The sequence below is a fragment of the Fopius arisanus genome, unplaced genomic scaffold (assembly GCF_000806365.1).
Source record: "Fopius arisanus strain USDA-PBARC FA_bdor unplaced genomic scaffold, ASM80636v1 scaffold00026, whole genome shotgun sequence".
Classification (NCBI taxonomy): domain Eukaryota; kingdom Metazoa; phylum Arthropoda; class Insecta; order Hymenoptera; family Braconidae; genus Fopius; species Fopius arisanus.
Window position 1 is genome coordinate 137,545 of NW_011887765.1, and position 11,526 is coordinate 149,070.

The 11,526-nt window shown below is 42.5% G+C and overlaps 1 protein-coding gene across 1 annotated transcript; it reads right to left on the reverse strand.

The window, feature by feature from the left end:
• Window positions 1–303: 303 nt before the first annotated feature.
• On the reverse strand, window positions 304–10,768 carry ich (zinc finger protein ichor). The gene is made up of 3 exons (XM_011302294.1): window positions 10,750–10,768; window positions 8,585–8,752; window positions 304–3,474 (listed from the first exon to the last, which is right to left on the reverse strand). Exons 1-3 carry the CDS (start codon window positions 10,766–10,768, stop codon window positions 1,187–1,189), a joined length of 2,475 nt encoding a protein of 824 aa, XP_011300596.1. The 3' UTR covers window positions 304–1,186.
• Window positions 10,769–11,526: the final 758 nt, after the last annotated feature.

Here is an 11,526-nt window from a genome sequence, read left to right on the forward strand (position 1 = left end):
GCCTGAGTAACCGCCAATAAATTATTAAAATTCCTAAATAACAATATACTCGAATAAATTTTCATTTAGAGGGGAAAGATTTTCACTTAGTATTCGTTAATTCACATTACGATAAAACAAAAAAAAACAGTTAATAAATTTTGTCGTTTATTATTTTTCGTTGATTAACCCAAAAATATTGAGGAGAAGGTCAAGCATCATTTGTTGCGATTGTTGCATCTATTGCATTTGTTGCATTTGTTGCATTTGTTGCATTTGTTGCATTTGTTGCATTTGTTGCATTTGTTGCGATTGTTGCATTTGTTGCATTTGTTGCATTTGTTGCAGTGTAAAAGATTTTTCATTAAATTTCATTTGATAACCGATAGTAATCAAAAGAAATTACGATGGAAAAAAAAATGCAATAACAGTTACGGAAAGGCAAAAGGGTAAAATAAGTTTAGAATTGAGTAATGAGCTATTTTACAATAGAAGAAGAACAAGTACCGAGGGGAAGAAAAGTGACAAAAATAAATAATAATGTAACAAGTTGCCGTGAAGTGGTGAATTGGGTGTGGAATTCGGGGGAGAGGACTTTTAAAGATGTCCATTTAAAATACAAATATCATAGATTAAAGTACAGAATATCTAACAACTAGGATAAAACTATATTCAAGCACGTGAGGAACTCTTTAGGTACATCAGTTGGGATCCTACCAAATCACTTGTGAGGCCTTTATCTATCGCGTTATCCCGTATTATGAAAAAATTCACTTGTCGATTTTCCATGAAACATGTATTTAATTCTCCATTAATAATCACCGTAACATGGTAACCATCTCTCGAAGTACGTTGAATTAATCGAAAAATTATGTACACGACAGTCTCTCGGTGGAGAGCAAACGACGATGGAACACTCGCGTATTCATATCTCTTTACAATAACACATACTGACACTCACATTTGTTGCAAACACTCATTAGCCTTTCTATCCGCAGCGTTTATTTAATATATTTTCCTCAAGGTTTCATACCCTGGTTGCGCCCTGAATGTGTATCACACTCTGCGGTAGTACCTCGCACAATCAAATTCAAAAACGGTGTATCATCCAGATGAAGCTGGGCTCATTCTGGATATCAATGCCCCAGATGGGGTATGTCTAAAGCTCATGAAGCGCGAACGCACAGTAATAATCACCGATTATTCATTAATCCCTACCGATTCTCTTGTGAATTTGCTGATGCTTGATGAGATGAGCCTTTTGCCTGAATGCCTTACCACACACCTCACACCTGAATGGTTTCTCACCAGTGTGCGTTCTAAGATGAACCTTGATATTGCTTTTATTGAGAAATCCCCGATTGCAAATTGAACACCTGTGGACGGGCTTTTCTTTTCCCCCAATGAGTCCAGATTCAGTGCCATAAGCGAGAGCTGATGTCGCTGGGCTCTTCTTCGAGGGATTTTGATTGGACGGATTTGGCCGAGATCTTTTTCTCGGATGTGATGGCGCTGGGAATGACGAGTGGAGCAAGTGATCAGGACTGCACGACGTTGATACTCTACCAGGTGGACTAACAGGTGGATAAGGACTCGTTGATGATGGAGTTTCACCGCACGAGGCATTCTGCATATTTGTATTACCAGCCTGGAGTCTTGCTTGTAGCAGTGGTGCATAGCCAGTGGTTAATAGGCTCTGGAGTGTTGATCCGTGCTGGTGTGTCTGACCCCCAGGATTTGTCGATGTGTACATTTGTGAATAGGGACTCGGCGATGATGTCTCGTGGCCCTTGGGCGAGCACGCTGTGTTGATCCATTCAGCAATGTCAATCCAGTCTCTCGATGCATCTGGATCGTGCTCAGAGCCAGGTCCATTATTACTTCCAGGTACAGTAGTATCAGCGATTGCCGAGCCAATAATCTCAGCAATATCCTCGATATCGTAGTCAACCTGTTGGGTTGATTGGGGTAATTGTTGGGGTTGATGATGATGCTGTTGCTGTTGATGCTGCTGCTGCTGCTGCTGCTGCTGCTGATGATGATGGTGTTGCTTTTGACTGGCCTGAGGACATGGTGTACTGGAGGAAACAACGGATGACTCATAATACTCTTGATTGGAGGAGGGAGTCGGTGACGAAGAGGACTGCATAGTTGGTCGCTGCGCCGAGGAGGCTATTGTGTGATAATGATGACCAGGAATGCCATTGATACTGAGATGTCCAGTGTATCCCGTGAACGGTGGTAGGGGTTTCAATTCGGCGAGTGATTGTGCCGATGCAACACCAACAGACGAGCCAAGAAGAAGTGTATCCCAGGCATCTTGAATGCCTCCAGCTGTCTGCTTGACATCCGGTGGCTCGAGAAAATCCGAGCCCGTCGTGCCCCAAGGCAGTAAAAGACTGTCAACTCCGACAACTTCACCAGGTGATGCGCCAATTACCATGCCACTCCCTTGACTGCTGTGCGGTGGTTCAACACCAGTTGATGTCAAGTGAGGTGGTCCCGGTGGTGGACCCGTTTGTGTCTCGTACTTCATGTCAATGGCTATTTCCGATGTTGGTGATACTCGGCTACGACAGGCCCCAGTTCCCTGCTTTATGCACCTCCCACTTGTGCTGATAATATCGTACGGTGACGTTGCGACGAGATCCTCCTCAGATGCCTCCAATACGTTGCTGCACGGTGATGTTGCACTGAGTGAATATTCAACCTTGATACTTGCTTCGTCGATCTGCTGCTCCGTCGACTCCTCCTCTAAATTCCTCGTCGTCGATATACGCGATGTCGATAGAAGAGAGCTCAACAGGGATGTGCAGAAGCCCGAGGACTCGTCACGACGTCCCTGATCCTCGGATTTGATCTTAACGTTGAGAGACGACAGTATTCCAGTCAATGAATCACGTGACGAGGTTGAGGATGAGGGTGACGATGCAGCGATATTGGCTGTCTGAGTGTTCCTTATCCCTGATGATCCTGTCGTGGAGTTGGGTGACGTTGTGTACTCTAGACTGCTCGATGCAGTCGACAAGAGTGTCGCCAAAACAGTGCCGTTCGATTGCACAGTGTGCTCAACACCCTGAGGTACCAGATGCGAGGAATCCCCAGACTTGGGTGTCAGCAGATTGGACAGCACGTTGTCAGACAGATTTGAATTATTTTGATTACTTCCCACAGCATCCGAACACCTTGACAACGAGTCCACCTGACCGAACGTTGGCGATGAGGTAGAGGGACTCGTCGCCGAGGCGACACTGTACGGCGACGTCAAGTTCCTGTTTGTCTGCTGCTCGTTGTTATTGTTGCTACTATTATAACCCGATGGTGACGATAAATATTGATTATTGCTCGTGTTACTGATGCTGTGACTTCCTGGTTGCCCCTCGTCGATCCTTGGTGGTCCTGGCGTGGTGGCTGATGGGAAGAGGGGACCAGGATTCCACCAGGGATCCACTCTACTGCCGGGGGTGCTGCAACCGCCAACGGCGCCGCGAGGACCTGCAACAATTTTTATTTCCATTTACAAAGGAAGAGGGAGAAAAAATATCACTACCTAGATAGAAATTGGAAAAAAAAAAGAACAACAAAATCCAAGTGGAAGGAGAAAAAGAGACTCCGGACTAACTGGGTCAGTAGCACATCTACAGCCACTCGACTTGGCCTAACGTCTCCGTCAAATCAAACACAATACCCACTCTTAATGGAGTCTAAAGTAACATTTTCAACATGCCAATTACATTATTATAAGTCATCAAAAGAAATACGACATGTTTTTAAATTGAAAAGAAGACGGTATTGTTGAGAAAGTGGAAGGATGCGGATGTGGCAAGTAGTTATTCACGTCCACCGGACTCATGCAAATGTTTCACACCAAAAACTGTTTTTGGTACCGCATGATCATTTCAGGGGTCTGGGAGCGAATCATCTGAACCGTCCTTGTCCATAAATGTGGCTCGTTACTCCTCCCGTCCTTGTCGAGAGCACGAGTTGTTATGTCGGTGGGGAATCGTCCAAGTGGTAACGCAACCGGAGCCTCACCAGGTACCGTTATCCAGTGGCGTCGAATCCAATACCCAAACCAATGAGAAGCTAACAAGCCAGTGGGATGATAAAAAAAAAGAGAAGAGGGAGGAAGCCAGGGATTTATCAGGACAGCCTACGACAATGTACTTGAACCACTTATCAATGGGATCACTGGGTATAGACCTCAAAAAAATATATTCAGAAGAAGCCCCTGATTTTATCAACCGTCCTTTATTGATGCAAAAGGAAAAAACCGGATTCACCGTGTGCTACCGATATTTTGGTCAACAGGACTGGCCTGGTGCTCCCATTATCATCAAATAAAATACATATACCAAAAAAGAGAGAGAAAACCACTGCATCTGTCGCGACACCAATATATCCAATACACCCTGGTGTATTATTCATAAAATAATCAATTCAACATTTAATACATCATGAGGATTTTCTACATGCACTGAGAACAGCAAAACAGGCATCTGCGATCACTCGTGCAGTCGACCTACTTCCGCCAGAGGAAAGTGACTCAGCATTCCATTAAATTGTAGGTGGGGAGGGAGATGTTGTGATCCTGAAACTATAAAAAAAAAAGGAGAATATTTCACTCCAGTCTTCCGGATATGCCCGAATAATTTAATGAAGACAGGGAAGGGGGGGGGGGGGGGGGGGGGGGGGGGGGGGGGGGTGCTGAATTTGGAATAAAAATCGGTTGATATCCACGTGCGTTGTGTTCTGGTTAAAGCTGTGCAGACGTGACGCAGGTAAGCACCAACCGCCGTGCAAATAAGTAGAACGGAGCACCGTTAGTCCGACAACAGATAGCAAGACCTCTCCCCCCCTTTACCCCCCCACTTATTTATCCCACCGGTCTCTCTCACTCTTTCATTATCCGTTGTTATTTTATCTCACTCCCACACCAATTTCTTTCCACCTCCTGGTGGTACTGTTGGTTGTACACTGGGGTTTTGTTTAGCGCGTAAGCGCGCGTTATTTGCTTTCCTTTTCATTACGAAAAATGACGCGTACGGATGTGTCTCTATCCGATTGACCCACATCGAAACGAGGAATAACTGGGATTGATCATTCAGCGTAACAAATCATTGGTGATCAATCTTTTTGTCCACGTCGGATTGATCGACGCAGATGATGAATTTAATTACTGGTTGATTACTGATTGATGAGTCATCTGGGAACAGCTGGTTCTAATGAAAAATTTGGTGGCGGTGGTATTGATTTTGGAAATTTGTGTTGTTTCGTGGGATGGGGGTGTTATCTGTATCACTTGTACATAGCGGTATTAAAACCTGTCGCAGGGTTTGTCGATACAAAATGAAGAGATGTTAATGCAATGTGGGCTTCGAGTGAAATTAATGAGGAATTCTGTTGATACAGAGGGTTCAGGAGGAACAAGTGGGTGCCAACAGTGCGGTGAGCTCGATGCTCGAGACCTGCACAGGCGAGATTTATTTGTCACGTGGACTGCGTTGAGAAAATATTGTTGAATTGTTCGAGGTGTGACGAGTATCATCGGTGTTGCAGGAGGAAATGAAATAAAACATAAATAAAAAAGGCAATAAAAAAGAAATAAAAAAGAAATAAAAGAGAAATAAAAAAGAAGTAAAAAAAAAAGAAAACGAAGGTAGAGGTAAAAAATGGTGGGCCCTACTTGAAAGTCCCCATTTTGCACAAGTAGGACAGACTTAATAGGGCTGACTCTTTCACCTTGAGCCTAGGCAAACCGTAAAAATCTTTCTAACGGTACAATTAGGCAGTGGGCCACATTCACGAAATTCATGGCACGCGTTCACATATGTATAGTCCATATGTGGGCATTGGTCCCTCCGACGATTAAAAGAAATCTGCATGAAATTTCAATGAAACACCGTGGCAGTCCAATGACAATCCTCGGAGTGTCTACTGCTGATTTACTTTGAGGAGAAGAGGAATAAAAAAAAGATGAAGTACAATAGTAAACGCAAATGACACACTGTCTGACAATTCGTATCGTCAATATACCGTTCGTTAATTGGACTCTGTACATTAAGTTTCCGCATGTGGGCGATGTCCTCGTTTTCCCCAGGTGTCAGCCACGTTAAACCTCATTCTCGTAGCCCTCGAGGAAGTCCCTCCAAAGGGCAGATCTCCAGTCAGCATGTACAATAGATTATCGAGGGTAATGAAGAAATGAGGTGGACAGGCGATTGGTGAGACTGAAGAAATTGGTAGGACTCGGCCAACGGAGAAAGTGCGAGGTAAAGGTTAGAGAAGTTAGAAGACGACATCAATTCTTAACAACAATATAATTCAACGAGGCAAAGATAGGCAAAGGTAAGCAAAGCTGTACTGCAATTAACCTTGGCCTCCAGTTATTTATCTATACATTTTATTCCAGTTGGAATGATTTCTCAAGGAATGACAGCTTCGGGACGGATAAATCCTGATCTGGAGATTGGTGAAAAATAGTAATGAATCCGGTACCAGATATCATAGATTTGCAAATGGATTTTACGAGCTCAGTATCTATATTCACTTGCGGAACTGACGAGTCGGAAGCCCCCCCTCTAACTGGTAACACCGGTTAATGTGGTACACTGACCTACTCTCGAGGCTTGAAGGCAGAAGCCGAGCCACCACCAATTCTCCCTTCCACTTTCAGCATAATACACCAGCAAGGTGGGGAATACCTCCGTTGCTCAGTCATCCTCACCGTCCTCCCATCGTCCTCTTCCCTTCTCATTCAGTCCTTGTTATCCATCCATCTCAATTTACCTCTTTCAATATTTGTCCACCTTGAAAATGGTCTTTGACACTATTCCGCGATGAATAAATTGGGCCCTATCCGGTGGGACCACTCCAAAGAAAAACAAGTACTTTTTTAATTTATCTCAATTTATTCTCACAGGCAAAATGACTCGTGACCATCGACAGCCGATAGTCAACTCCATCATTTCATGGGACATTTTTCACTGGAGCATACGGTGTTCACCCCCTTGCATCCCCCCATTTTATGCACCCCACTACTTATTTAGCAGGGACATGGATGGAAGGAGTGTTATTACGCTCGAAGGAGAAATTTCACCGCAAAGTTAGCCCGTGACTCGATCTTTCTTTTTTTTTTCCGTTTTTCCTATCTAAACGCCTGTCGTTTGGTTTTATATTTTACGGACTGTATTAGCGAGAAGGTGTAATAATTAGATGAATAGGTGGTAGGAAGGGTTTATGGTGGAGTTTCTGGTGGATTTTATGATGTTGAATTGGTACGAGGAGTGAGTGAAATGTTTTTTGGGTTAAGGAAGATCCTCTTTATGACACGGTCAACCAAGTACCCGTTACCAAGGCTCAATGCTTGGCATGAGCTCTTTGGTACCGTGGCCCCACTGACATCGTTTCCCGCCTACTTCACCGCTCAATTTCAAAATACACCAATGAACGAGTCGTCTTTTTGGTTGTTAAATATTTGGCGATTGTACAGTTACTTACATATGAGCAGCGTGGTATCCAGAGTGGTATTTTTGTTGTCCGCGGGACCTCCTCGTGCTAATTTATCCACTGAACGAGACACTGTCACCAGTGATATTTACTTGATATCCCGGTCAATCCTGAATCACTGGGGAGAGCCAATTTCATTGATATAACTCTATCAAGACTATCAAATCCCTAACGATGTGTCACTTCAGTCCGAGTCAGTCCACATCAAGTCCACAGTATTCAAATTTAACTTCACCTTTTATCCAAATTCTCTTCGTTTATTTCCAAGTGTCTCTCCAACAATTCACCGATTTGTAATAATCTACCTCCAATGAATCACAATGAACAACAGCCCAAAACAATTTCGATGTCCCTTCAGCCACTCCGCTGTCATATAATTCAACATCACCTGATTGTGACGTCAAAAAACCAGACGAAATCACAAAAACACTCGTCGCTGACCGATTAGATCCAACCAGATGAATTCACAAAAACCACTCCAAAAAAAAAGTAAAACAAATAATGAAAAAAAAAAAAAAAAACGAGACCAATAGAATAATCAGGGCATACCGGCCAGCCGGGAGATTATTTCTCAAAAATCCCCTGAAGAGTTCCTTGCACAAAGTTTCCTTCCACTAGGTTCCACCTCTCTCAAAAAAACAAATAAAAATAAAAAATAATTGATATTGAATATTCTCTGATTGCTCTAGCCGCGTGGACATTTGATACGAGTAGAGGATTTCGGGGATCGTCAGCCGCGGGAGAGAATTCCACTAATTTTCTAAAATTAGGCGAAGGAGAAGAAGAAGAAGCGAACTGGATGGCCTGTGGGCCCTTACTGTGAGGGGCCTTACGTTGTGTGAGCGGGCAGAGACCCCTACTTCGTTGTCAGGCCTCCGACCAGGAAAGGCATGGGACGTTTGGAACGCACGGGCGGGACAGCCCCCTCCCTTTCATCTACTTTAACTTTAACTTGGCGCTACTTCGATGCCACTCTTCCTGGTTGGTCTCTCCCCTCACCTTATACCTCCCCCCCTCTCCCACTCCTCTCCCAACCATTACACTCTCTCTCACTCTCATTCACTCATTATCAATAAATACCTCTCTCTCCTCCTACTTAGCTCCTTCTTCAGCAACCTCGTGCTCTCCCCATCCACCTCCCACAATCCACCACCATCACCATCACCAACACCATCGCCATCGCCACCATTGCCACCACATGCCTCCCAACATCTCTCATCACCTTCCGCTTCCTCATCTCCATTTATCACATCCACCCTTATCACTAATAAATAATCAAAACTAAATTCAACTCTCATTATCATCCTCATTAGTACTTGGTGACTTACTCCCTCATGAACGTCGATTATTACAGATTATGGCTTGAAAGAATTTTTTTTTGTCTGGGAAACTAATTTGTGGAGCTGTAATTGAGGCTCGGGCGTTAATGGAAATGAGTAATGAATGACGTATTGATGAAAACATTAGGATTCTAGGTGTTGTTGGTGATCAATGCTCGTTATTCGGCAGTGGATTTTGTGCTATTATGGAAGAATTATGGGGAATATTTTGAGGTGATCTGGGGATCAACGGGATCAGGCGGATCATGGGATTGCATGAGACTTCGTGTTCTAGTCCCCATTTTGACACTAATTGGCAATGAATTTCGTCATTCTATTATGGCTGCCTAATTCACCGGTGCGAACCTCATTGGTTAATTGTAATTACGCCTTACGCATTGAATGATGTGGAAGTTTTTACCACCACTCGGGTCAGTTTGTTAAGGGATTCTCGTACGCTTTCAGCACATACTTCGTCATGCTCTTTTATCACACTTTTAAACACGCATTGCTGCTATCCACGATCCTCAGTCGTCATCCGCTAATTCTCATTGCAGTTGCTAATAAAAATTAATTCATTTCTTGAGCCATTCTTCTTGGAATGACGTACAAAGAGTTTCGGTTTATGATGAGGGGAAAAAAATGGTCACTATATTTTCGAGCCCTTTGAAACCGTTACCCACGATTCGTGCCACTTGGTCCTGAACACGGAAGTGGAAAAAAAAAAATTCTGTTATTTTTTTTTTCGCCCAGAATCAATGCAACCGATGGGTCGAACGGTATTTGGAGGTGAAAAAAAAAATCCGCTATGGGGGATTTGTAGGGTCGACCTTGACGAAAAGCCGGAGTGTTTTTCTGATTTGCCTTTTTTTTGGGGGTGTCCAGTGTGTAGGGGTTAATTGGCGCGTTTTTCTTCGAAAAAAAAAATCGGGGGTATGGAAATTATTTCGAATTTCGGTAATCGTGTTGTGTATGAGCTTTTATTTTTATTTTTATTTTTATTAATTTTAAATTAGTTTTCAGGAGAATTTCATGGAATTTTCGCCGAAATTTCGCCTGAATTTTAAATATTAATATTAATATTAATATTAAATGACAGTATAATTTAATAACAATAATAAATATGATTTATTATGATCATTATTATAATTATTATTATTCTTATTATTATTTAATATCAATGTTAAACTTGTCTGATTCACCTTAAATTCTTGAAATTTTTGTTTTCTTGTCAAATTCTTGAAAATTTTTTGAAAATTCAAGGAATTAAATTCCTTGAATTTTCAAAAAATTCAATTTTTCAGTCGATATTTTAACTTTAATCTTCTCTATTTTTCAATTCCTGCAATTTTTGCAAAAATCGAATCGACAAAATTTCAAGAATAAAACAATAATGATAATAGAATGACAAGTTGTTAGTTTTTGGTTACACTTTCGTTGTCGTGACTGGTAGTGCCGTTCGCTCTCTGCACTAGACCGAGTACTTGTTAACTACTTTCTGCTAATTTCCACGTGTAGAGAGACGCAATTTTTTTGCCAACCGATTTACAGAAGCAATTGGGGGGGTGGGCAGGGCACAGGGGTCCAAAATATTTTGACAGGGCTTCGCGCTAGTCCGACCCTTGACCGAGACGAAAGCGATTTATGACAGTAAAGGTGGAAGCGACCGTACCTTTTGCAGAGAAGGACCCGCACATTTACTTTACCGTTAGGACCAAATTGCTAGGCCATTTTATTACTGCCAATAAAATGACCCAACTCTCTGACTCCTCTTCCCCGGAGGCATCCCCCACGTCAAAATCAAAAATTGAGGAATCCCACTCCTGAACTGAACTGATAAGATTTATCTTATCACCAACATCGGCGCAGAAAATATTCAATTTTCAAAAATATTATTACCAAAAACCCCTTCATTCTTTTTATGCATTGAATAAATACTTACCGTTATTATTCTCCCACATCCCTTATTTATAAATCGGCAATTGCAATTGTTCATCAATTACCCCAGAATTCCCGAATTAGTGAACAAAAAAAAATCGTATTATTAAATAAAATAAAGGTATTTCCAGATTAAAATATTCTGAATTTGATATAATTTGAAAAACCATTGACCTAAATAATTCAGATATTCTCCTTTTTTTGTTATTAAAAAATGATGAAGTATTTTTTTTAAAGATCTATATGAAATTTTCTGCAATTTGGAGCCGCGGAGAGGTGAAAAAAAAATGATGAAGAACCGCCGAAAGCGGATTCTCATTGGCCCCGTAGCCCAGAAGTCTGTTGTAGCACGCGCTGCAACGTGCCAACATGTGTGAGACATACTATCGAAACGAGACCCTTGAATGACAATTCCCACCTTGAGTCTCGTGCATGCCACGAGTTGTCCAACAATATCCACAGTAATATCGAAAAATTTACGAGGGTCGTGCGCCAGAACTTTCCCCCAAGCAAATCGCCAGAACACGTGTTGCTCCAGGTAATATTGCCCAATATATTCATCGTCAACTATTCTCAAGTCCTGGCATACGTTCATCATTTTCCAACACACGTGGCTGTCTCCACCTCGACCCAATCCTCAACATTCTCACAATATCCTCACAATATCCTCACAACATCCTCAAGACATCCTCAAAACATCCTCACAACATCCTCACAATATCCTCACAACATCCTGATGTCTCACACGTGTTTTTGCACGCGACTAGTACAGCCTTGACGA

Bases quoted from the DNA above. Each gene is read 5' to 3' on its own strand.
- ich (XM_011302294.1), bottom strand. The intron at 3,475-8,584 runs GTAGGAGGAGAG...AAATTGTTGCAG, and splicing joins GTTGCTGAAGAAGGAGCTAA to GTCCTCGCGGCGCCGTTGGC.